The sequence below is a fragment of the Manis pentadactyla genome, chromosome 9, assembly GCF_030020395.1.
Source record: "Manis pentadactyla isolate mManPen7 chromosome 9, mManPen7.hap1, whole genome shotgun sequence".
In the NCBI taxonomy this organism is placed as follows: Eukaryota; Metazoa; Chordata; class Mammalia; order Pholidota; family Manidae; genus Manis; species Manis pentadactyla.
In genome coordinates, this window is record NC_080027.1 from 116,650,607 (window position 1) to 116,672,410 (window position 21,804).

Below are 21,804 nucleotides of genomic sequence, written 5' to 3' on the forward strand. Positions count from 1 at the left end.
GCTTTTTCTAGGTATTTTTACTCTTATAATCCTAATCCTCCTCAGGGCATACTTCTCAAAAATAGGACTGGGGGAAATAAAAAAGCAAAGATACAGAGCTGTGAAAGAGGGAAACACACTAACGTGTTTCAAAAGCTACTCTCCCATTACAATGGCTTTTGCCGACTTGATCAGGTGATGCCAGCAGCCTGCACGGAGGGGAGGGGCAGGAAGAGCCCTGGGCCTGGCACTGCTGCAGTCATCCAGGAGGGTGCTCCTATCCCCACAGTGTCCCCTTTGCAAGTGTGCAAAACAGAGTGCCTCTCACCTCAGCACCCAAGTGGGTCTTTCCTGATCAAGTGCCCTGCCTTTATTTTGTGGGCCTATAGGGGTAACTAAGCATTTTCCCCTTTTGCTTGGGCTGCTAGGAAGCTTAAAGCCAAACTTGTGGCCCAACAATGCTAAATGTGTAATTATGGACGATCCTCACATTGGACTCCTTGCTGGCCCCATCCTTCCTCCTGATTTAATATGTGCATTTTATTAAAACCTTTTTTTCCCCTATAAGCTGCTTTTAATCTTTCCTGAAGCTAAGTTGGATAGATTTGTGGGCAGGTACAGTTCTAGGTCCCTGACTTGTCTTCCACTCAATCTTCACTGGTTTTACTGTCTCTTTTTTCCAGATGAGGAAACTGAGGTTCAGGGAGGTTAAACCCACCAGCCAGAGACCCGGCAGCTGCCGAGTGTCAAAGTCAGGTGTTTCAGCTTCTGGCTTCAGAGTTTGACCCCCACGAGAAAGCACTTGGACAAGGTTCTCACGGCATGTGGGCCAGCACTGGGCCGAGAGGGAGCAGAGGGGAGATTAGTGTCAGCTTTGGCCTGAGCCTGGGGACTCTCCGCCATGCATCCCTGGGATTCTCCCAGCCTTTTCTGGGGAGTAGCCAAACCCTGGTCCACTATTTCCCCACTTAAGTGACCATGAAGGTTCTTAAGGGCAGAGCTGAGGCCAGTGATTCTGTGACTGGAGCAGGCAAACCGCTTTGTGAGAATGTGTGTTTCAAGGGCATGTGCCTGCCTTGCCCACCAGGCCCTGTGTTCCCCACAGTGCTGGGTACTCCAGGCAAGCTGGTTGCCTCAAAGATTCAAGGTAAGGCTGTCCCTCTAAATGACTTTAGGATGACTGCAAAAGATGAGACACAAGGCAGCTATTTAAAAAAGAAAGAAGCTAGTTTTCATGTAGCAACAAGACAAGATTATTGTTAACTGAAAAAAGCAAATTAAAGAGCAGTACATGTATTGAGATCTTATTTGTGAGTGTTTTAAATACATATACTCAGATATATATGTGTAGACACACCACAGACTCCCATCCACAGAGACACCAGGAATCCCCCACCCCGACACCCGTCCCCACCCCCACAACACAGGAAGTCCGCAGGAAAACACCAAACACCACATTGTTAGCAGCTACTTCTGGAAAGAGACAGAAAGTGATGTGGGTGAGGGAACTTTTACCTTTCAATTTTTACTATATATGCTCCCATCCTAAAGGGATTTTTACACTGATGTTATCATTTCAAATTTAACGAAAGATTTATATTCTAAAACGTAATGAATCAAATCGGCCACTGTGAACATTTCCTGTGAATATGTGACAGATTACAGAAGAGCCCATTGGATCAGGAGGGCCAGGGTGCCGTCTAGGTGGCCGGAGGCGGGGGGACGTGCTGGGCGGTGGCCGGGAGTTCAGTGACCGCAGCCTTGGATGGCCGGGACCTCGGTAGCTCCAGCGGAGTGGTTGCTGTGTTTGTGTGGAAGTGTAGAAATGTAGGACAGGAGCCTGGGTGGAGGTAAGCAAGGGCGCCCCTGCCGGCCCCTCGGAATATGGCGTTGAACCCCACCTGCCCTCTTCCACTGGGGGACTGGGGGACAAAATGAGCCAGGGTTCCGGGGAAGGCCGGCCGTCACATGCCCACAGACCCCATCAGCTAGCCACCAGCATGCTCCCCCCCTGGGAGGGCGGCTTTCCCCCTCCTCCTTGCCGGGAAACCCTTCCTACATGGATCCCTCTTCTCCCAGCCTGCAGGTTACAAGGAACAGCCCTTTCTTGTTGGTACCTACAGATTCTCTTCCTTCTTTTTAAACCGCTGTGTCCCTTCCCAGTTCATCCCAGGAGGGCAGGCTTACCTGGAGTCTTTGAGGGAACCAGCTTCCCTAGAGGGATGAGCTTTGTTTCGGAAGAATGAGGGTCACCTGGGAACATCAAATACCTCTGGATGGGACAGGCCTGCGTGAGGGGGCCCGGGGGGAGGAAGCTGGCAGCCCAAGGGTCCGAAGGGGAGATCGAGGGAAGTGGAGGAGGCATTCTAGGCTATTTTGAGCCATTGGCCCCGGGGCCCTACTGGGGTCACTTGGAAACCACCTCTCAGGCCGCTCCCCCCTTCCCTCCCCGCGCCCAGGTCCTGAAGGCCCTGGACGCTAACAGTGCCCGCTCTGCGTCCACCCTTCGTTAGTGATCCAAAAACTTCGGTAAAGCCATGGATTATCACCCTTACCCCGTCAGTGTGGGAAACTAGATGGTTTGGGATCAAAGCCAGCCCTTTGCTGCTACGTGGAGGCAGGAGTAGAGGGTCAGTCAAGCGCACGAGTTTTGTAGTCAAAATGTCAGTTAAGAAATCAGCTGTGCCTCTTCCAAGCTGACCTCTGAGCTTCAGTTTCCCCGTGTAAATTGTGACACTAATGATGTCTGTTTCTCGGGGGGTGTTGTGCGGATTGCGTGAGAACGGGAATAAGGTACCTGGCCGATGCCCTGTGGGACTTCCCGTCTAACAGAGCCGTGGCGCCACCTTGTGGCTGCCGCCTCGCAGAGCAGCCCGTCAATTTTAACTCAAATCCAATGACCCTTTTTCAAATGCTTATAAGCAGGCCGCGCTCCATAAAACTCATTTTTCTTTAACCACGCACTCTGTAATGGTAAGTATGGTGTTAGTGTCTAGTAGAGCACCTTAGAAAGATTTTAGAAAGAGATGCTGGAGAAACATCGCTTGGGAGGCCTCTCCCTGCCCCCCATCAGAGACCCCCTTCTAATCTACCATCATTGCCCAAATACCCCGACATGCTCCCAGATTTAGAGGTGAACAGGAAACAAGGTTTTTTATTGGCTTTACAGTGGGGTCAGGGGAGACCCTCACAGACTACAAACTTCTCATGTGCGCAAGCCTTTGCCTACTTTCAAGTTCCCCGTGTTGCATCTCGTTATGCTCGACTTCCACCTCCCCTGCTGGTATAACTTCCCTTCTCTCCACCCGACTCAAGCCCCCTTTCCTTTTCTCCTCCACCGCCCCCCTCAACCCTACCGTCCCGCCAGCCTCCTCCTCTTCCTACGGCACTTATGACCAACTCTCCTTAGAACTGCACCCCACTCCCTGCTCCCTGCCGGCGTCATTCTGCTCCTTAGTACCTCTCAACAATCCTTCCCCACTGCATGGCATTTCCACGAGGGCAGGGCTTTCATGTCCCTTCCCGCTGTACCTTCAGCCCCTTAAACAGTGCCCGGCTCATAGTAGGTGCTCACCAATTGTTTACCGATTGAATGAATAAAGAATGAAAATGATGAAAGTGGGATCTAAGATGGGGAAAACTAGAGGAGCTGTCTCAACATGCCGATTTAAAAATGAAAATTTGCATTCCCAAGCATAGGAAAGGATTTCCTCCTGCAAGAGTGCATCACAGAGGTCCCACACATGCATTCAGAAGGGCCTGGCACCTGGGGTTAAATGTTCTGTCGTTGCAGTCTTGGAATTCTTAGTAATTGTGTCTTTGAATTTCTGTTTTGTAAGTCAAGTCCAGTGGGACAATGGTGCATGTGTAGGGGCTGAGAGCCTCAGGTCAGGCATGGTCTGCCTCCCAATACCAGCTCCCCCACTCCTGGCGCACCAGGTCCTACCCCACCTTCCCTCCCTACTTGCGCCCCAGGACCACTGCCACACTCTGCCCCCGAAGGGCCTGGCACGGCAAGGGGAGGGTCAGAGTCGTGCACTGGTGCCTGAAGCATCTCAGGACAGTATATGGCAGTAGCTGCCACCTAATGCCTTTCCACCTCCTGAGGCTGCCAGCCCCCAAGGTGTGGCTGGTGGGCTGCCAACCAGTGGCTGTATCTTGATGGGGTGACCCAGATACAAAGAAGTCCCAGCTTTGGAGGTGTAAAGGTCCTCGGGGGGACCTGTCTGCTGTGGTTGGGGCAGTGGGCCTGATGGAAAGGGAGACGCCTGGCTCAACTTCTCCAGCCTGGCAGTGTGTAGGTCTGGTGGCTGGAGGGAGGGGAACCAAGCAAGCACGCGTCAGGGGCCCCAGATGCCTGCCACAGGATCTGTGTGTCTCTCCCGGCCAGCTTGAGGCACCCTCCCAGATGAGCCACCAAACATGAATTACCTTATTTCAGTGATTTACACATGAGCTAAGTGTGCTATTTGCATTTAAAATTGGCATCACACAACAGAAAAGTTGAATAGTGAAATCATGCTAGTAATTTACAATTTTTTCTCTTGCTTAGGACATTAAATAGCAAACCACACTGCAATAAACAGAGAACTTGGAAGAAAGGACAAGGCTTTTGTGTCTACCTTTAATGTTTTATGCTTTTTGAGCAAGGAGCCTGAAATTTCTGTTTTGCTCTGGGCCCTGCAAATTATACTCAACATTTATGTCCAAGAGGCCCTGTTAGGATTAATCACAGGTATGCTACAATCAGCTTCTGACTGTGTTTCAATGTCATTTTTCTTGGATGGAACTACATTACCAACTACATACTAAACCTGTAATAGCTAATAAAGGAGCGATCTCTTCCCATGTATTATTACCCCTTCCTAACTTGGTCTCATTTCATTAAGCTGAAAAGAATAGCACTGCTAGGAAAACATCACATGAAAAATGTGATGGGCACAGCAGGGACTAATTCCTATTCAAAGTCAGACACATGTTACAAACAACCCATAGAACCCCAAATCAGTTTCCTTCCAGACAGGGCATGTTCTGACAAGTTTTAGCTTAGATCGGGTTTCTCCAGTGGCGTTTTGCTGCGGGAGCTGCCCTGTGCGCTGTAGATGACAGGCAGCACTCCTGGCCTCCACCCCTGGATGCCAGAAGTACCCTCCCCACGCCTCATCCCCTCCAGTCTCCAGATACTGCTTCTATCCTGGGTGGTGGGGCGGGGGGGCACAACTATCCTGGTTAAGGACCACTAGCCTACACGGGTGAGCGACATGGGAATAAAGGGCCATGAGCAACAGATCCACCATTGCTTCCCTTCCCTCTAATGCTGTGAATCACAAATGCAGAATCCCTCCAACTAAGATCAGCAAATCCAAGAGACATAAGCACAGGAAAACTAAAGCATTCTTTTATTTCGTGAGAAAGAGATGGTAAACAACAGCCAGCTTATATACAGTTAAATACAATAAGAAGGGAAAAAAGAATATAGACATAGACATCACAATGATGGATTTCCACCAAAGGGGAGATTTGCCCTAGAGCAATAGGAGATTTCTAAGCAAGAGGTCAAGGTATTCACGACCGGTCTGCATCCTGCTACATTTTCTAAGCTCAAGAACATTAAAAACCTCAGACTTAAACTTGAAATCTAGATCTGGCCATTGTTAAGCACATCACTCATTTAAAACTTCTCAGTCAATGCTACTCCTGGGTGAATATTTTTTTCGTAACATTATTTTTCTCCAGTATTTAGAGTGTAACACTTAATGTTCCAGTAGTAATCACACACAGAATTAAAAGCCCAAACAACCAAGAAAGTGTCATCCTATAAAGTGTTCTTTAAAAAAAGAAAGAAAAATGAAGGGTGTGGACACATGCACAATTGTTGCTGAAGAACAACAAAAGCAGTTCCAAAATATCACTCTTGCTATACAAAAAGGCATGGCTCATGGAAGCCAGCATATCAAGCCACAGCAGCTGAACAGCAATCTTTAAAGGGCCGGCAGAACTAAAAACTACACCCAGTCCCGCGTCTCTGCGAGGCTACCGCATGCCCAGAATCTGTCTGCTTTTCAGCTGGTAATTTTTTTCCATGTCTGACAGGGCTTGGGCCCGCAGCTGCGCAGCGTGAAGCCTCTTTTTCAGGTCTTTGCACATGGATTTGGAGGTGAGCTGACCCTCAGAATTCTCACTCGGGACGTTTTCTTTACTTTCCCCACCAAAATGAACTTTCTTCTTAATTACCGAGGATGGAAGATCAAAATGTTCTTTGGAAAGAAAAAAGGGTTTTGAGTTAGTCGAACAGGAGTTCTTATCAGACTTACCAAGAATATTTGCTCTTCCAGGTGACCTCTGAAATCTGGGTACCTGTCTTCTTTTCCGTGGGACAGGTTAGGGGCATCCATCAGCCTTCCAACCCAAGGCACTGCAAAAATAATTCTGGAGGATGCCAAAAATCAAAGAAGACATTTATTCTCCTAACAATCAGCTTTTCTCTTAAGGTTTAATGTACTGAGGATTATGAGCCACAATATAAAACTCCTGGAAATCAATGTTATTAATCTCTATTTTTGAAAATAAGTGCCATTTTACCTAGATGATGTTACTTCCAGAAAAGCATGGAAGAAGAATTAAATATTCATTAAATATTCAAGAACACTTATTTCAAAGTAGCTTAACTGACCAGAAACTTTTTTCAAAAAGAACCTAGGCAAATTCAGCGTGGAAGAGGTCAATCAATTTAACAGTGTAGGGAAACTGCTTTTCACATGAAAAATTCACTTCAAGCACCTACGCTCTTAGCTGCTGACAGAACTGTCTGGGGGTTGGGTCCTTGCAGGTCTGAATTCCAAACCTCTTTGTTTTTCCTTTGTGTTTATTTAAAGGAAATACACTCAAATATTTACTGAGCTCATTGTATGGCCACTGTGGACCAAACAAAGGGCCTCTGCGAGTCAGAGGAGGTAGACTATTGTAACAGGCATAGGTGAGGAGTATTTGTGAGGGAACTTAACACTGAGAAAGGGAGACAGAAGTGGTGGGTGGTGTTTGCAAGGATGAAAGCCTCATAATAAGGTGACTTCTGAGCAGGGAACTGATGAAAGTGGGGCAGTAAGAAGCCACGTGGGTAACACTCCCGGCCACAGAGAGGGCCAGACCCTGAGGCAGGAGCAGGCCACACAGAGACACGGCCCTCCAGCTGTTGCCTGACTCCGTTTCATACACTGCCTCAAACCTGACTGCTTCAGACCCTAATTCCGCTGTTCCAAACACGTCCACTTTGTTAGCACAAATACCTGCACATTTATAAATCAACAGTGTAAACTGTAAATCTTACTAGTGGGATAGTTTTATAATAAAGAAAAGTGTTTAGAAAAAGAATTAGTATTTCATTCAACAGATTAAGAAGAGCTTTAAAAAGGAGAAGCTGTTACAGTGACGGCCGCCATGTAGTTCCATTTTCCTCCTGTCTGAAGTTTATAGCCCACGGACTGGGGACAGGATAGTTCCAACAGTCCTGAGCTCACCACAGCATCCCCTCCCCCCTGCCTGGGGGCTTATCTTGTTGAGTACCCACACACTCAGGACTTTAAAAGATCTCTTACCCTGTAGACACTCAATTCCTTCAGCTCCTTTTAAGTATTTGCCATGACTTGCACAAGGCAGATTCCTAAACCTGTTTGTGTGTCCTAGGAAGTGAAACGCATCGTCCCTCTCTAGGTCTCTTCATCCTTTACTCAAAGGCGCTCGGGCCAAGCTGAACTGGAAAAGCCATCCCCGCTAGGCTTTCAGTGATTCTCTGCAGTAGGTTGATGCATGGAACTCAGATAAAAACTTCTCATCAATCTGCCACGGTTATCATGATTTAAACCTATTTTGTTTCTATGAATGACAGTGTGGAATCTAAGAAAAGCTGAAATAAATACTATAAAAATACTGAAATGGTAGATAGCCATATTAAGAAAAAATATTTTAACAGGGATGAAGCCAAAGTTTGATATAATCCTTATTTAATTCTATCACTAGCTTCATTTATCTCCATCACTTATTACTATAAAGTACTGTGATCACCAAACTTAGTTCTTTTGTCTATTCTGTTGACAAAATGCTGTCATGCTCACAAAAGTGACCAGATTCTCTCAATTTATTCAAGACAGAAATGACAGCCTTTATACGTGCCGCCCTTCGGGGAAGGGTGACCCATGAAAACTCAAATTTCACTGGAAACTCAGATTCAAATTTTAAAATCAACAAAAACTTTATAAAACAATTTGTGTCATAAAGAAATCAAGAGAAAAGATTTTAACACTGCATTTTCCATACTCTTAGAGTAGATTAAGTCAGACAAAGGGTTTCTGTGAAGTGGAGAAAACCTGTCAGAGGTGGTCCGCTGGTAGGCACACCGACCAGGTGTCCACAGAGCGGAGCGATGGCAGGCTGACTGTCTGTGTACCAGGGAAACACACAGAGCACGTGGATATTAAACAGTCAAGTTCTGACAAACAAGTTTCAGTGTGCGTGGGTTTTAGCAAAGATCCAAAAGTGACGGCCCATCCTACAGGTGCTTTATCACACCTTTGAGCCGTACTGTCTATGAAGGACGTGGTGTGTATTATTTAGTCGTGTGCCAATAGTAAAATGCTAGGATTTTTGCTCACAAATGGAAAGAAATGTAGTTTTCCTAATACACCCAGAGAAAAATCTGAAATGCATAGCATTTCTTAAAAGGTGTCAGCTTTAAAAAATAAATATCAAATACTACACACGTAGTTTGATGAGGCAAACAAAATCAAAGATGAAATCATTCTGACTCACTGCCTCAGGACTGTGGACCCAGCCAATAGTAAATCACGGCTCTAAATGGAGATCTTATTTTCATTGAAATGCAGATTCTCCATCAACTCCATCTCAGAGCTGGAGGCTCCGTAAAGGAAAAGGGTCAGCAAATCCCTGCTGGGCCAGCACCCAGTCTCCGTCCCCGACGAAGCTCGCTCGTACCTGGGCCGCCCGCCGGAGGCCGCACCGCGCGCCCCTGCAGCAGGCTGTGGTTCCTCACCAGAGTCTCCGCTCGAGCCAGCTTGTCCTCCGCCAGCCGCTCGCGAACACAAAGCTCACGCTCCTTCTCTTTACAAAGGGCATGGAACGAGAAAGAAGAACTGAGTAAGCGGCTTCGGGCATCAAACAACGTAATTTGCTCCTTCACGCCTCTTCCCGGTGACTGAGCGCGGCGGGCCGGGCCACCCGGCGAGGAGCGCTTTGCTCAGGGCCTGCTCGGCGTGTACGGCGGCACCTGCCGCGCTGGGTTCCCGGGCGGCGCCCCGGGACGCTGCGTGTTGTCCTGGGTTTAGCAAGGACTGGTTTACGCACAAGCACAGCGTTAGCTCCAACCTCTGGTCATGCTGTGGGGAACGAACTCACTTGGGAAAACAAAAAACTAAAGCCACCTCTGTCTCCCCTGACAACGGGCACCAGCGGTTCCCTGTCCAGCTGTTACCCGGCTTCACAGGATAAACCCTCCTTCTCCCGAGAAGGGCGGCGGCACCCACGGGGAAGGGAAGGCCACAAGGCGGGGGCTCTTCTTCACATCAGTGACAAAGGCTAGTATTTATTCAAGGCCCAGGATTTAGAAAGTTCAGATTTCAGTTGTTACTATGAAATTACAAAACGCTGGGGAAAGTTTTAGTAAGTCTTGGGTTTTTTTCTTTTTTGTTGTTGTTCGGAATTCTTCTGACAGAAGAGTCAGAAACAGGTGTCCCAGTAAGCATATGTTATACCTCTACAGAAAGCCTACCTCACAGTGCTGTACAATTTTCATTGGGAAGTGATGCATCAACTCATGCACTGGACACTTTATAAACACATTTAAGTAGCAAAAACATTATCTATAAGTCTGCGTTGGGCATAAAGCGGCAGAAGCTCTACCAGGTGAGCCGCTCGGGTCACGGCCCCGCCTCTCGTCCTTAATGCTGAAAGGCAGAGCCTCTCGGCCGCTGCTCCTGCTGCCGTTCTAAAGCCCTGGCACAGCTCTCACTTGATGCAGTGGACAGACCTGCAGCATCGAAAACGAACTAGCTCCCAATCACCTCGCCAGAGTATCTTGTACTCCGGTAAAACACCCTGTACTCATTCTCGGCTGAACTGCCCGAACATATTTAGTCCTGCAAACTATAGGATTTCAGAGCCGGACTGTGGGATCAGCCAGATCGGCAGGTGGAAGTAGTGGTTTTTATTACTGCGCCTTCCTTTCCAAAGGAGGAACTTCATAGGGTGCATGCATTATGGAGCAGAAAGAGAGTCGCTCTGCAGGGAAGTGTGGGGCCCCTGTGTTGGGGCCCCACAGTCAGCGCCCAAAGGCATAATGAGAGCACCTGATTTCGGAGAAGGGACTCGACACGAAGGTGCCCGCAAGCTTGCTTTACACATTTTACCATAGGTATTTTGGTTTCTCAAGTAGTCACAATATACACATATATAAAATACTCCATTCAAAAAGATTTTCACACATCAAGTAACCCCTGTAGCTCTCTTTGGCTTCCCCCTGTTGAGACTCACGCTCCAGCCTTTCTTCCCTTGCTTTGAGGGCCCACTCTCGCTCCTGTAACTGTATTTCCTTTAGTTTCAGCTCACTCAGCACAGGGCTGGACTCCTGCAGCTTCTCTGGTTCTCCTAATCGTCGCCCCTTTCTCTCCGGATTTCTCCTCTGCTCTTCCGCAACCAAGTCTGCTATTAAAGGATTCTCCAGAATTTCTTCAACAGAAGGGCGGTAGTAATCCTGGGGAAAAAATATTCAGTGTTACAGTCAGATGTCACACCAGAGTACTCATCCAAAAAGAGCAGTTATGTTAAAAGTATATATATTTCCAAGGCAAAATATCGACCCCCTGAAAGACGTTCCCTGGAGGTTTGAACTCTGCGATCCTGGGCCCACGAGGCCATGAGGATTTCAGCCCTCATTTGTTCCCCGTGGCCTTCCTAGGAAGCTGGGAGCTCAGTGCCTGCGCTCGGCGGCATTCCTAGGTCTGTCCTGGGGCGAGCACTGCCCTTGTGTCTCTGGACTTCAACAGCATCCTCTCTCACCTCTCCTGTTACTTCGCCTGGATCCTCCTTTGCCATCCCACAGCATTTAACTTCTACTCTGACATCTGCCTGACCTTACACATCTCCCTTCCCATCCCTTGGCCACATTTTTTCCACATAATCGCTTTATTCAAGTTGTTTTCCCTCTACATTTTCTAGCCACCCCCACACTCCCCAACACACCCCTGTCTCTGGTCTCTAATCTCTCAGCTGGAGTTAGAGGCAGAGTAATAAAGTCCTCCTTCCAACCCCCTCCCTCATCACCTGCCACTCTGAGGTAGGCAAAGAAGGGGAACTGATGACTCGGGTCCTTTTTGTCACCAACCGTGTTAGGATGGCAGAGTGGGAGCAGACATAAAGAAAGCACAGAAGGTAGCCAGCAAGCACATGCAATTTGCCAAATTTACATGATGTTTTCACTTGTCTTCACAGAGTGGATTTACCTAAGGAGATGCATTTAATGTTTCTTCAGTCTCATTGCTCTACGAGAGGGAACATAATACTCCAAAGAGTTATGGAGAGAAACAGGAAATATATAATTGTACAGACTTTACCTTTAAATTTAACATCCTCGTAATAATGTCATTCAATTCATCAGAGTAACGATAAGGAATTCGCCTGAATTTGCCTTCTCTGATCTTTCCAGCTAGTTCTTTCTGGTTGAAAGCTGTGAATGGAGGCCTGGAGAACAGGGGGGAAGGGAGGAATTTTTTTTTTATGAAAATATATCATAGAAACCAAATCGAGGCATAGTTTAAGTTCCAGTTTAAATTTACGTTTCTGATTTTGAGATTTTCTTCTGTGGCTAATCTTGACCCTACTGACATCTGGGGTCATGTATTTTTTGTTGCGGGGGCTGTCCTTGCATTGAAGCACATTTTACAGCATCCCTGGCCTCTGTCCACCACGCCAATAAAAATGACGACCAAAAATGTCTCCAGACATTGTCAAATATCCCATGGGGGGCAAAACAGATTCCCCCTCCCCGGCTGAGAACCACTGCTCTACACAGTAGTTTAGAAGGGATAGGGGTGAAAGGTGAAAAGTGAAGGAACTGGAGTTCTTTCTTGCTCTCCAAGTCCCCAGACCTCTCCCCAGGTCTTTGTTCATTTCTCCACATCCTGACAGCAGATTTTTGTTACTGGCCTGACCTACGTGCTCTCCCCTTGAGCTGAGTGCCTTCTAACAGGGGAACACGGAACCAGGTTAGAAGCTTGAACAAGTCCAGATCTGTTCTCATGGGTTATACTATTAATTTGTAAGTAATATTTCTAATCTGTCCATCTACCTTAATTTTAACCCGGGTATAATTCTTGTAGATTTGAACATGCACTCATGCTCAGAAAGCTGAACCCAGTGAAAGCAACAAACCTCTGGTGTGAACTTCAGACTAGAAATCTGTCTTCATCATACTTACATTAATGCACACAGTTCATAGAGCAAACAACCTAGTGACCAGATATCTGATTTCTCATTGTAGGACATGCGACTCATTTGTTCCTTAGGGGAGAAAAGGGTAAGAAAGTAGAAGGTGTTAAAGGTCTATTTTGTTTTAAAACTTGTAAAATTACCCCAGAGACAAAAACAGAGCCTTAAAATTTGGTAATAGTCACTCAAGAAAAACAAAGGAAAAAATTTTACATCGTAGATATTTATCTGTAACAAAAATTTCAAATACAAAGGCTGATTCAGCTTATGTCAGAACTCGTATCATAGTAACAGGAGATGGTATTCTCTACCGTACCTTCAAATTTATAATGGAAGAAAGGCAATGATCTTACCCTAATATATTTCAGCATACATGATGCATTCACAAATGTTAAAGTGTTAGTGTAACAAGGCACTGGCAATTCAAAGGTGAACATGAGACCTCTACCCTTGAAGGCATTCATAATCTAGAAACTGCATTTTAAAAGAACCAGAAAAAAATCCCAGAATAACCAAGATGTATATCTAGCCTGTATTTAAATGGATATAGACATAAATGACTAACTGAATTATTCATGTATATATTTTTCCCTTAGTCCACTGTATGAACCACAGAAATACTCTCATTTTCTATGTTAATGTTTGCCCTTCTTCCACACTTACAGTAACACCTGTACACCCTGGCTCTTATTCTCAAATGAGGACACAGAGGCAAGTGCCAAAATTTACAGATGGCTTCTTAGTGTTTTAAAGTCTAGCAGGTGAGTCTAATACCACTTCCCAACAATCAATGCCTTAGGGAAGGCTGAACCTGTCTAATTATAAGTGCAGGAGGGAAAACGAACAAAAGAATTGCAAAGGTTTCAAATTTTCCAAGAACCACTTCTGGAGAGTTTTCCTTTATGGTAAAGGCTATTTATTTGGAATTTGATCCACTGAGAAAATGACACTGTTCTGGCCATGTCTAATCTTAGCAAAAACATCATCATTAATTTATAATAGTTAGATCAGTTAACATAACTAAAAGAGATTTAGAAAATCCTAGAAATATTTGTGACCTGCTAAAAATTAGTAAACATCTCTTTTTTATCTGCTTAGATTTCATACACAACACCCCAGTGTTATCACTTACTGATTCAAGCTTTTTAAAAGCCATCAGGCAATATCTAGAGAGTCATGAACAGTTCACACCCTTTAACCCAGTAATCTCATTTTGAGACATGCATCCCAGAGAACCAAAAGGATCAAGGGATAATTCTGCAAAGATAGGCATGGCAGTGCTGCCTAGGATGATACATTTTGGAAACAAAATATCCATCAATAGAGGACATGGTTAAGGGGGTGGACTTTGCAGCTCACTGTAGAAAAGGCCCCAAAAAAGAACACACACAAAAAGTTAACACTGTAAAAATGTGGTATCTGAAGCGAGTGGGCCACGCATCTGCCTGCACAAGAATCACCTAGAAAGTCTGTTAAAATACAAGTCCACAATAAAATGTTTGGGGTACTGTTGGGGAGCAGAGTGCAAGGACCTGCCCAGAGATCCAAATTCACTGGATCTGGGGCCCAGGACTCTGCATTTTAAACCAACACTCCAAATGCATAAACGCTGGTGTCTAGGACCTACGGCACTTTGGGAATTCTCTCTTGAGAACAGAAACAAAACCCATTTCATCTTTGTAATCCCAGAATTTAGCACTTGGTAGTCATGCAATGAAAGCTCGACTTGGATTGCTGATATACAGGAGTTTAATGGTCTGGTAGTTCATTTGGAAAAATATAAATTTAAAATGAAACAGCCTTATTGAATTCTTGGCCATTGGCGATATTGCGAAACAAACAAAAACTTCAATTTCCCTGCATTTGAATTCTGAGCATTAAGCGGTTAAAAACATATCTGAATCCTGAAATACTTACAGGAGACATGTAATAAGGCGTGCCAACAAATGTTTTCGCAAAACTCGTATCATGGTTTAAAATTCTGGCTAACCCAAAGTCGCCAAGCTTAACATTTTGCTTGCCATCCAGGAAAACATTGGCTGGTTTCAGATCCCGATGCAGCACAGTATGACCACCATCGCTTCGTCTGTGACATTCCTTCAGGGCCAGGGTCAGCTGGGTCATCACTCGAAGAACAAACTCTTCATCTAAGTACTGTCTGAAATCAAAGTAGCAATATGGCACATAACATCTGAATAAAGCCATTAAAAAATGAGATGGTGTGAGTAATCTAGTTTTCAAAGTGTACAACAGAGAGATAAATTATTTTGATATGAAATATGGCTGTTGATTCACCAGGGATTTTTCTAAAGTACTACAGACCCACCAAACAAATAGAACACTCTTCCACATTACTAAGTACTTTGTCCCTGATTCTAAAATAGGATGTTTAAAAGAAACAAAACTGGGCCCATTTTCAGCCCATACTTTAAAGGGTAATTTACCTGTCCTTGGTTCCCTTTGTAATTACACTAGCCAGGTCCCCTCCTTCGCAGTATTCCATTACAATGTACAGTGTTGTGTTGGTTCGGTCAATAATTCGGTCATAGTAACGGACGATGTTTGGATGTTTCAGTTCACGAAGCAAATTCACTTCAGAAACGAGCATTTGTTTCTCGGCTTCTGTCATGGAGCCATAGTCAAGCTCTTTCCAAACTAACAACTGAAATGAAGAATTTCCAAGGTCTGAATGAACTCAATCGACTCAAAAACAAAGAACGAATGTTCCAAATTAAATTTTTTTTAATGACTGCTTTGGTAAGGAGATCATACATCACTGTCATCTAATTTAGCTCAATGAACTTAAGAACTCCTGAGTTTATTTCCATAATCTACCTCTAATTTTTAAGCAGCCAGTGATGCATGGGGAGAGAAGGGGATAAGGCACGTTAGGACTCCTCTGACCCCCTACATTCAGTTGCTTTGTGAGAGGTTGGCAAAAGGTACTTTGGCCAAAGCTGGGGCAGAGATAGTCAAAGTCCCACCATTCCAACCAGTCTCAACCTTTTCCAGGGTGAGAGACCGTAGTACGGACCGGTCCCTCCATCAGCAGCCAGCCAGTTTCCTCTCTGTTGTTTCTTTCTGTATAGGGTCTACCTACACACATAGGGAAATATCAATCAGAATAATGGGCATTTAAAATGATTTCTGACTGCAGGACATCAGGTTCCAGGTTCTGGCGGTCTCGCCCCTTTCTCAGGTCTGGGAGAGCAACTCTTCTCTAAAAAAGCTCAGGAGTTAGCTACCTATCACCAACTAAAGGCCTTCAGCAGGTCGAAACCGGAAAAAGAACGGAAGTAGACGACAAGGGAAAAACAGAAAAAAAAACTCCGCGGCCGAGGGCGCTCCCGCCAAGGCCGGCGACACCGCGGCAAGGGCGGAGCCAGGGAAGGGGCCAGCGCTCACCTTGCCGTCGCTCTTCCTCCGGATCTTCTGGCAGCGGCCGTAGGAGCCCGTGCCAATGGTGTACAGCACCTCATAGTCCTCCGCCCGAGTCGGCATGGCCAGGCCCGCCGCGGGATTCCCGCAGGTCGCGCTGCAGCCCGGAGCTGCATTCACCGACCCAGACCCTCCTGCGAGCCCGCTGCCCGGACGCCCAGCGTCCAGCCCCGTTTAACCGTCGCGGGCCCTGGCCCCGCAGTCTATTGGCCCGCAGTGAGGCGCTGCTCCTCTCTGATTGGCCAAAAGAAACACAACACCCTAGGCATCCTGGGAAGAGAGTATCGCTAGGCAACCGCGTCGGTGTCGGTGTCCTTTTTCAACCCCTAGAAAGGGGCGGAGCTAAACCAATGGGAGGGCGGGGCATAGAAAGGCGGCAGCCTGAGGCCTCTACAACTGTCCCTCTGGCCGAGGTCGCCAAGGTAACCAGAGTCCAGAGACTTCCCCTCAGACTTTTCACACGCTGCCTCAATCACTGCTTTTTGACCTTTGCACTCTGACCCCTTGCACTCTACACTCTCTTCCGTACACGTCCTCCCAGGTTCCTGTCCCTGAGCCTGGGCGGGGTCACTCGGAAAACCTGAGTACAGAGCAGAAACGCACATTCCGTCGCCGAAGGCGGCGCGGGACTGTGTCAAGCACTTTCATGTTTTGTCTATCCTCAATACACACCTGTAAAGCAGGAATTCGTGTTATTATTTCCCACGCGGAAACAGAAGCACAGAAAGGTTCAGTTATTTGTTTTAGATCCAACAACAGCTAGGAAGAGAAGAATCCATACAAAAAGAGTGGCTACTTACAGTAATGATTCAAAGTCTACACATGACTTTAGGGTGCAGTCATCATAGAGCAACAATATTTTTGGACACCAAATTTAGAGTCCTGTTCAACATGCAGACGATGTGTACAATACCTCAGGGTAGAATATGGAAGTCCCTGATGTTTTGGAATACCCAGGAGAATAAGGGGGCTCTAAGGCGGAGACAAGTTTTCACTTTTAAAACCCCTCCAAAAAAAATGTGTTTTATTAGAAAAGACTACCCAAAGGTTATCTGGGATTCCAAGCACATAATTAGTTGACTATACTTCACTGAAGGTAGCCTCTTTTGGACACCCATAGCAACTAACATTTTCAGCTCCCTCAGCCAGATGGAACACTCGCATTTTTACCTGGTAGTAGGGACCTGGGTGCCTCCATCCAAGGCTGGATGAGGAATCCGTGCATGACGATAAGCCTAAAAATTTGGCAATGCTTAAATAGGTCAGTTTTCTTTAAATATATGTTCAGCGTAGGATTGAAAGGAACTCGATTTTCTATGAATGAGAATTATAAACCTTTTTATGTTAAAAATGAGGAATTTACTACAAGCACTGAATATAACATAATTGGAATTGCCAGTCAGGGGAATTTTCAAAGTAACATTCAAGGGCACTGTCTCACCTCAAGGGAATAGGACCCAATTTAGGCTTCAGAAGTTATGTAAGGAGCCACAAGTGGCTGAGTTAATTGGTATTATATTTTTTAATCTAGTGCCTTTTAAAGATCGACATCCATGGAGTTCTTTGGCTGGCCTGCCCCAAATTCAATCCTGTACTGCCTCTCTGGCCACTCTTCTGTCATCTGCTTTGCTCTATTTCCCCAAACCCCGTACAATTTCTCAGCTCCTCACCACCACCACCACCACCACCTTTGCAACTATTATCCCATTTGTCTGAAACACCGTCCACTCCAGTGCCATATCCACTCCCCAACACCTGATCACATCTGTCTAGAGGACACTTGTCTTTCCAGATTTAATGCCAACTTTCTCTCCTCTACTCTTGGAAACCTTTTCTAGCACATTAGACCAAGCAATTCCTCCATCTACAGTGTTCACAGGCCATTTTGTCCATAAAACAATCCTTACTTCGGTATCATTATTTCTTGACACAGGTCTCATAGTAGCTCAACTTAAAGCTCCTTGGAACCAGAATAAATCCTCTAAGAAAGGAGAAATGCAATAAAAATTTATTAAATGAAAATAGGAGAAAGCAGTTTATTAATGACCATGCAAGGATTTGGAGTGAGCCCTCAAGTACTCATGTTGCACATGCCCCAGCCCTTTGGCAGAGACTAAATAATGAGGACAGGGTGATTCCAGGAATATGGAAAGCAGCTCGCAGGCATATATATTCAGTCAACAAATATTTACTGAGCACTTACTATATGTAAGTATAGTGATAGGCATTGATACACTGGGTATATATTAAAAAGAGACAATGTGGCCACGATGACAATGCTAAAAAAAAAGCAAGACATAAGCATGTCATGACAAACCCTAATGACTAGCCTGTTAGGCCAATTCACTGAGTGGGAGTCAGAGTAAGGAGAAAGAGCCCTTCCCCCATCACTTCCTCCCTCCTTTCTTCATATTCTGTCCATTCTTTAAGATTCACTCATGCCCAGTTTCCTCCCTAAAATTTTCCGATTGCCTTCAACTCAATGTTGATCTCCTAAGACAGCAATGAACTGTTTTCTTTATTCATTTACAACGTGCTATTAACTGATCTATACTATTAGCTTATCATGTCTATCTATCTTCTCTGACCTAGTAAAAACTCACCCTTCAACAACTAAAAATCGGCGTCCTCCCAGGTACTGAAGACACACCCTGATGAGTAGCGTTGGTGAGGGCGGAAGTAAATGAACACAAAAATACAGAGAAATGCAACTATTACAAACTGTGGTAAAGTTAAGAAAACAAACCAGGAACTCAGACAAAAACTGAGAAGATTACATTTAAACAGAGAACTAAGAGATGAGCAGCTGCACGAGAGTGGGCCCAAAGCTTAAACTCCTCTCGAACCACTCTCCTATGCATAGGGTCTAATTCACTGTTCTCACAATTTTCTTGTTAAATGTGCTCCTGATGTCAGTTGTCATTTAAATTTGGTGAAATCGCAAATAAAGAGATTATGTGCACTGTGTCTGTGTTTTTTGCTCCCAAGTGCTCTACAGGTGTTCCCAGATATACCAACTAATTTTTCAAACAAGCTGTTTGGTCATCGCCAACTTAGCATGTCCAAAAGCAAGCTCTGGATCTTTGCCCCAATATTGTTTTGCCCCATATTTGTTCTTCTTGCTGTCTTCTTTGTCTTAAGTAAGTAATGCATATGATTTTGGTTTTTTTTGTTCACTGCAGGATCTCCAGAACCTAAAACATGCCTGGAACATAGTAGGCACTCAGTTAATATTTGCAGACTGACTGAATGAAAAGAGAATGAAGCCATACTTGATGGCCCTTAGCTTCCCTTTGTATGTTGCACTGAAGACCCACTAGAGGGCTGTAAATCACTGCATTATACCCAGCGAGTCAGGCGGTTGGCACCAGTCCACCTGCGGAGCCAGTCCTGACAGGAAACTCCTGAGATTTGCCTATTGAGCGTTCACATCTCTGATGATGGTTTGTGTATCTTACCTCCACATTTACTTGGAACAGTGGGAAGTCAGGGATCATGGAAATTCTTTAAAGTGCTTAACAAAGATCCCTAGAGTAAAAAAGGAAAGATTCTCTATAACAAGCAGAAGCTAAAAGATGTTTAAGGAAGGTGCATGATAGAGTATGTGCTCCATAAATGTGTTCTAGAAGAAAGAATGAGGTGTTACAGAGACTGGCCCTAATAGCCACACGGACTTGATATAAACAAGAAAAAACTCGGAGGCAGCCTCAGATTTAATGGCAGGCAGCTGATGGAAAAGTATAACGAGAAGAAATTCATCACTGAAACCAGAGTGTTTAGTTCTGAGTTTCACCACGTTTCAAAGAGGGTTAGTGTCAGACTGGCACCTGTGGGTACAAGTTGGGGGAAGGCTGACTGTTCAATTCAACGATAACCTTGCAGACAGAGAGAGCCATTCATACATTTCACATGATGTTTCATGACGTTTGTAAGTTCAGAATATTTGTTATCTCTAAGAATATTGATATATAAATTGGTTAAGAAGAACGTTAGAACTGATCATGGATGTTGAGGCCATAATGTGTTCCTAAGGGACTTCGGGAGCGTCTGGAGAACACTCCCAATTTTCCCTTCGGGGACAGCACAGTTAGGTTGTGGGAATAGTGGAGTCAGGTCTAGGAACCCGGCCTGCCTAGCTCTGATCTGAAGACCTCTGGGACCTAGGGAACCCACTTCACCTCTCCGAGCCCTATAAATGTGGGTGCTAAATTAAGTTACCCTTCCATCTTTCCCTGTTCTGGTTCTATCCCCTCTTCCTGAAAATTCCTTGGAACTGATATCAGAGCCAGAACACTGGTCTGTTTAACCCTTGGTTTGACCCCAGATAACAGTTTTTATTAAGTCTGCATTAGCTTCCTCAACATCCCTTCTCTTCATCCTTTACTTTTACCAGCACCATTTATTGAGTGACAGACACAGTGGCAGGTGGAGACAGACAATGAAAGATCAGACCTTGACCTCAAAGAGGCCCACCCTGGGCAGAGGAAACAGACGTAGGTCAGCTATCCCCGCGCAGTGTGATAATCACTGGGAAAGACCTTTGCCTTAGTGCTAAAGGAGCCCCGAGGGAGGGACTGGGCTCGGAGGGGGCAGGGAGGGCAGGTCGGAGCAAATGTGCCCCGGGAGGTGACAGATGACCTACATCTGAAGAGTGAGTGACCATTAGGAGAAAGGGGACTGTGAGTAAAGGCACAGAGACCTGTGGGGGCCTCAGGTACATGTTGTTACCTTGTGAAATAGGTAGGCAGGCGAGCAGGATGACCCAAACATTTAGGCAGTCTCCTGAAGGTGATGGAGTCCCTGTAGAAGACAAATATTTGAGCAGATGAACATTATCTATTTGTGCTCTAGAAAGATCAATCTGGGAACAGTGCAGAGAAGGAATGTGGCGGGGCAGGAATATGTGTGGGAGGTTATGCTGGCAACCCACAGGAAAGTGGGACTGACGGGGCCAAGGCGATGGCAGTGGGGAGGAGGCGGGAGGGTGCCCCCAGTCGCCTGGGAGGTAGATGCGAGGAGATGCAGTGACCAACTCCATGTGGGGGGTGTGGGGAGGACAGCTGCCTCGAGAGACCAGGTGGATGAGTGGTGTCCTGCCCTTAGGCTGAGTCTGCCTTCTGTCGCCTTGGTCCTGTGCCCCAGGAGTGCCACCTTCCCACCCTCACTGTCACTACTCCCACTGCATCAGCCTGCAGCTGGTGTCACGTTGCACATCCATGACATGCCACCGCATATGTGTGCATGATTCTTCATAACACACATCTTCCCCATACCAGCCACTGATGAGGTTCCATGCCAGCCACTGTGAAGCAGTGACCGCAGTGACCTGAATGTGCCCCCACAGGGACCTTGGGAGAGGCCACGTTAACCTACATTTGCTTAGTGAGGAGGGTTCAGAAGAAGTCAAAGGAGAAACTTGGTTCTGGCTTTCAGGGACAGGACTGAAATGCTTAGGCACCAGCATGGGTCTGCTCCACAGTCAAGGTGCATAATGAGCTCCAGGCGCTTCCAGCCAGCAGCACACCTGAGTCTGGAAGCATCCAAAAGAGCCCCACACACTTTTGCTCTTTCTCAGTACTAACCTTTGGACAATGCCCTGTGGGACAGTAACCTCAGTGCTGTGCCTTCTGACAGGGGGGCATCCCAGGCTGAGATGGAAGGAAAGCCTCCAGTCCCAGCCCACTCCCTGCTGTCCTCCAGCTGGACTGTCCTCAGCTGGACTGGTCACCCAGCGCTGGGTGACATCTTCTCCCTCCATCTCACCCACAGCGGATTGATGATGGAGGAACTGGAGGCACAAATACATTAAACAATTGACTCAGGGTGGTAAGTGCCAGACAGAGACTGAAGGCCAGGTGGGATCCACCACGGGATCCAGATCTGGACAGCTCA

The 21,804-nt window shown here is 46.1% G+C and overlaps 1 protein-coding gene and 1 long non-coding RNA gene across 3 annotated transcripts; one reads left to right on the forward strand and one right to left on the reverse strand.

Moving 5' to 3' along the window:
- The first annotated feature begins 1,014 nt into the window (after nucleotides 1-1,014).
- On the forward strand, nucleotides 1,015-14,612 carry LOC118926033 (uncharacterized). The gene is made up of 3 exons (XR_005030287.2): nucleotides 1,015-1,126; nucleotides 13,140-13,235; nucleotides 14,503-14,612. It is a non-coding gene; the product is annotated as an uncharacterized LOC118926033 (long non-coding RNA).
- NEK2 (NIMA related kinase 2) lies at nucleotides 4,505-16,345 on the reverse strand. Of its 2 annotated transcripts, XM_036912472.2 has the most exons (9): nucleotides 15,880-16,345; nucleotides 14,919-15,136; nucleotides 14,392-14,632; nucleotides 12,464-12,546; nucleotides 11,601-11,727; nucleotides 10,522-10,741; nucleotides 8,968-9,093; nucleotides 6,337-6,408; nucleotides 6,100-6,236 (listed from the first exon to the last, which is right to left on the reverse strand). In XM_036912472.2, exons 1-8 carry the CDS (start codon nucleotides 15,973-15,975, stop codon nucleotides 6,374-6,376), a joined length of 1,146 nt encoding a protein of 381 aa, XP_036768367.1. In that variant the 5' UTR covers nucleotides 15,976-16,345; the 3' UTR covers nucleotides 6,100-6,236; nucleotides 6,337-6,373. The 2 variants fall into 2 exon arrangements, with proteins under 2 accessions (XP_036768366.1, XP_036768367.1); XM_036912471.2 differs by lacking the exon at nucleotides 6,337-6,408 and having other exon boundaries at nucleotides 4,505-6,236; nucleotides 15,880-16,339.
- Nucleotides 16,346-21,804: the final 5,459 nt, after the last annotated feature.

What these genes read in the sequence shown, in the direction of transcription:
- NEK2 (XM_036912471.2), bottom strand. Translation starts at nt 15,975, where the DNA reads ATGCCGACTCGGGCGGAGGACTATGAGGTGCTGTACACCATTGGCACG. An exon ending in TATGAACTGTGTGCATTAAT is followed by an intron (nt 11,728 to 12,463) that starts GTAAGTATGATG and finishes CCTGTTCTCCAG; the next exon opens with GCCTCCATTCACAGCTTTCA. An exon ending in CGAGGATGTTAAATTTAAAG is followed by an intron (nt 10,742 to 11,600) that starts GTAAAGTCTGTA and finishes TTTTTTCCCCAG; the next exon opens with GATTACTACCGCCCTTCTGT.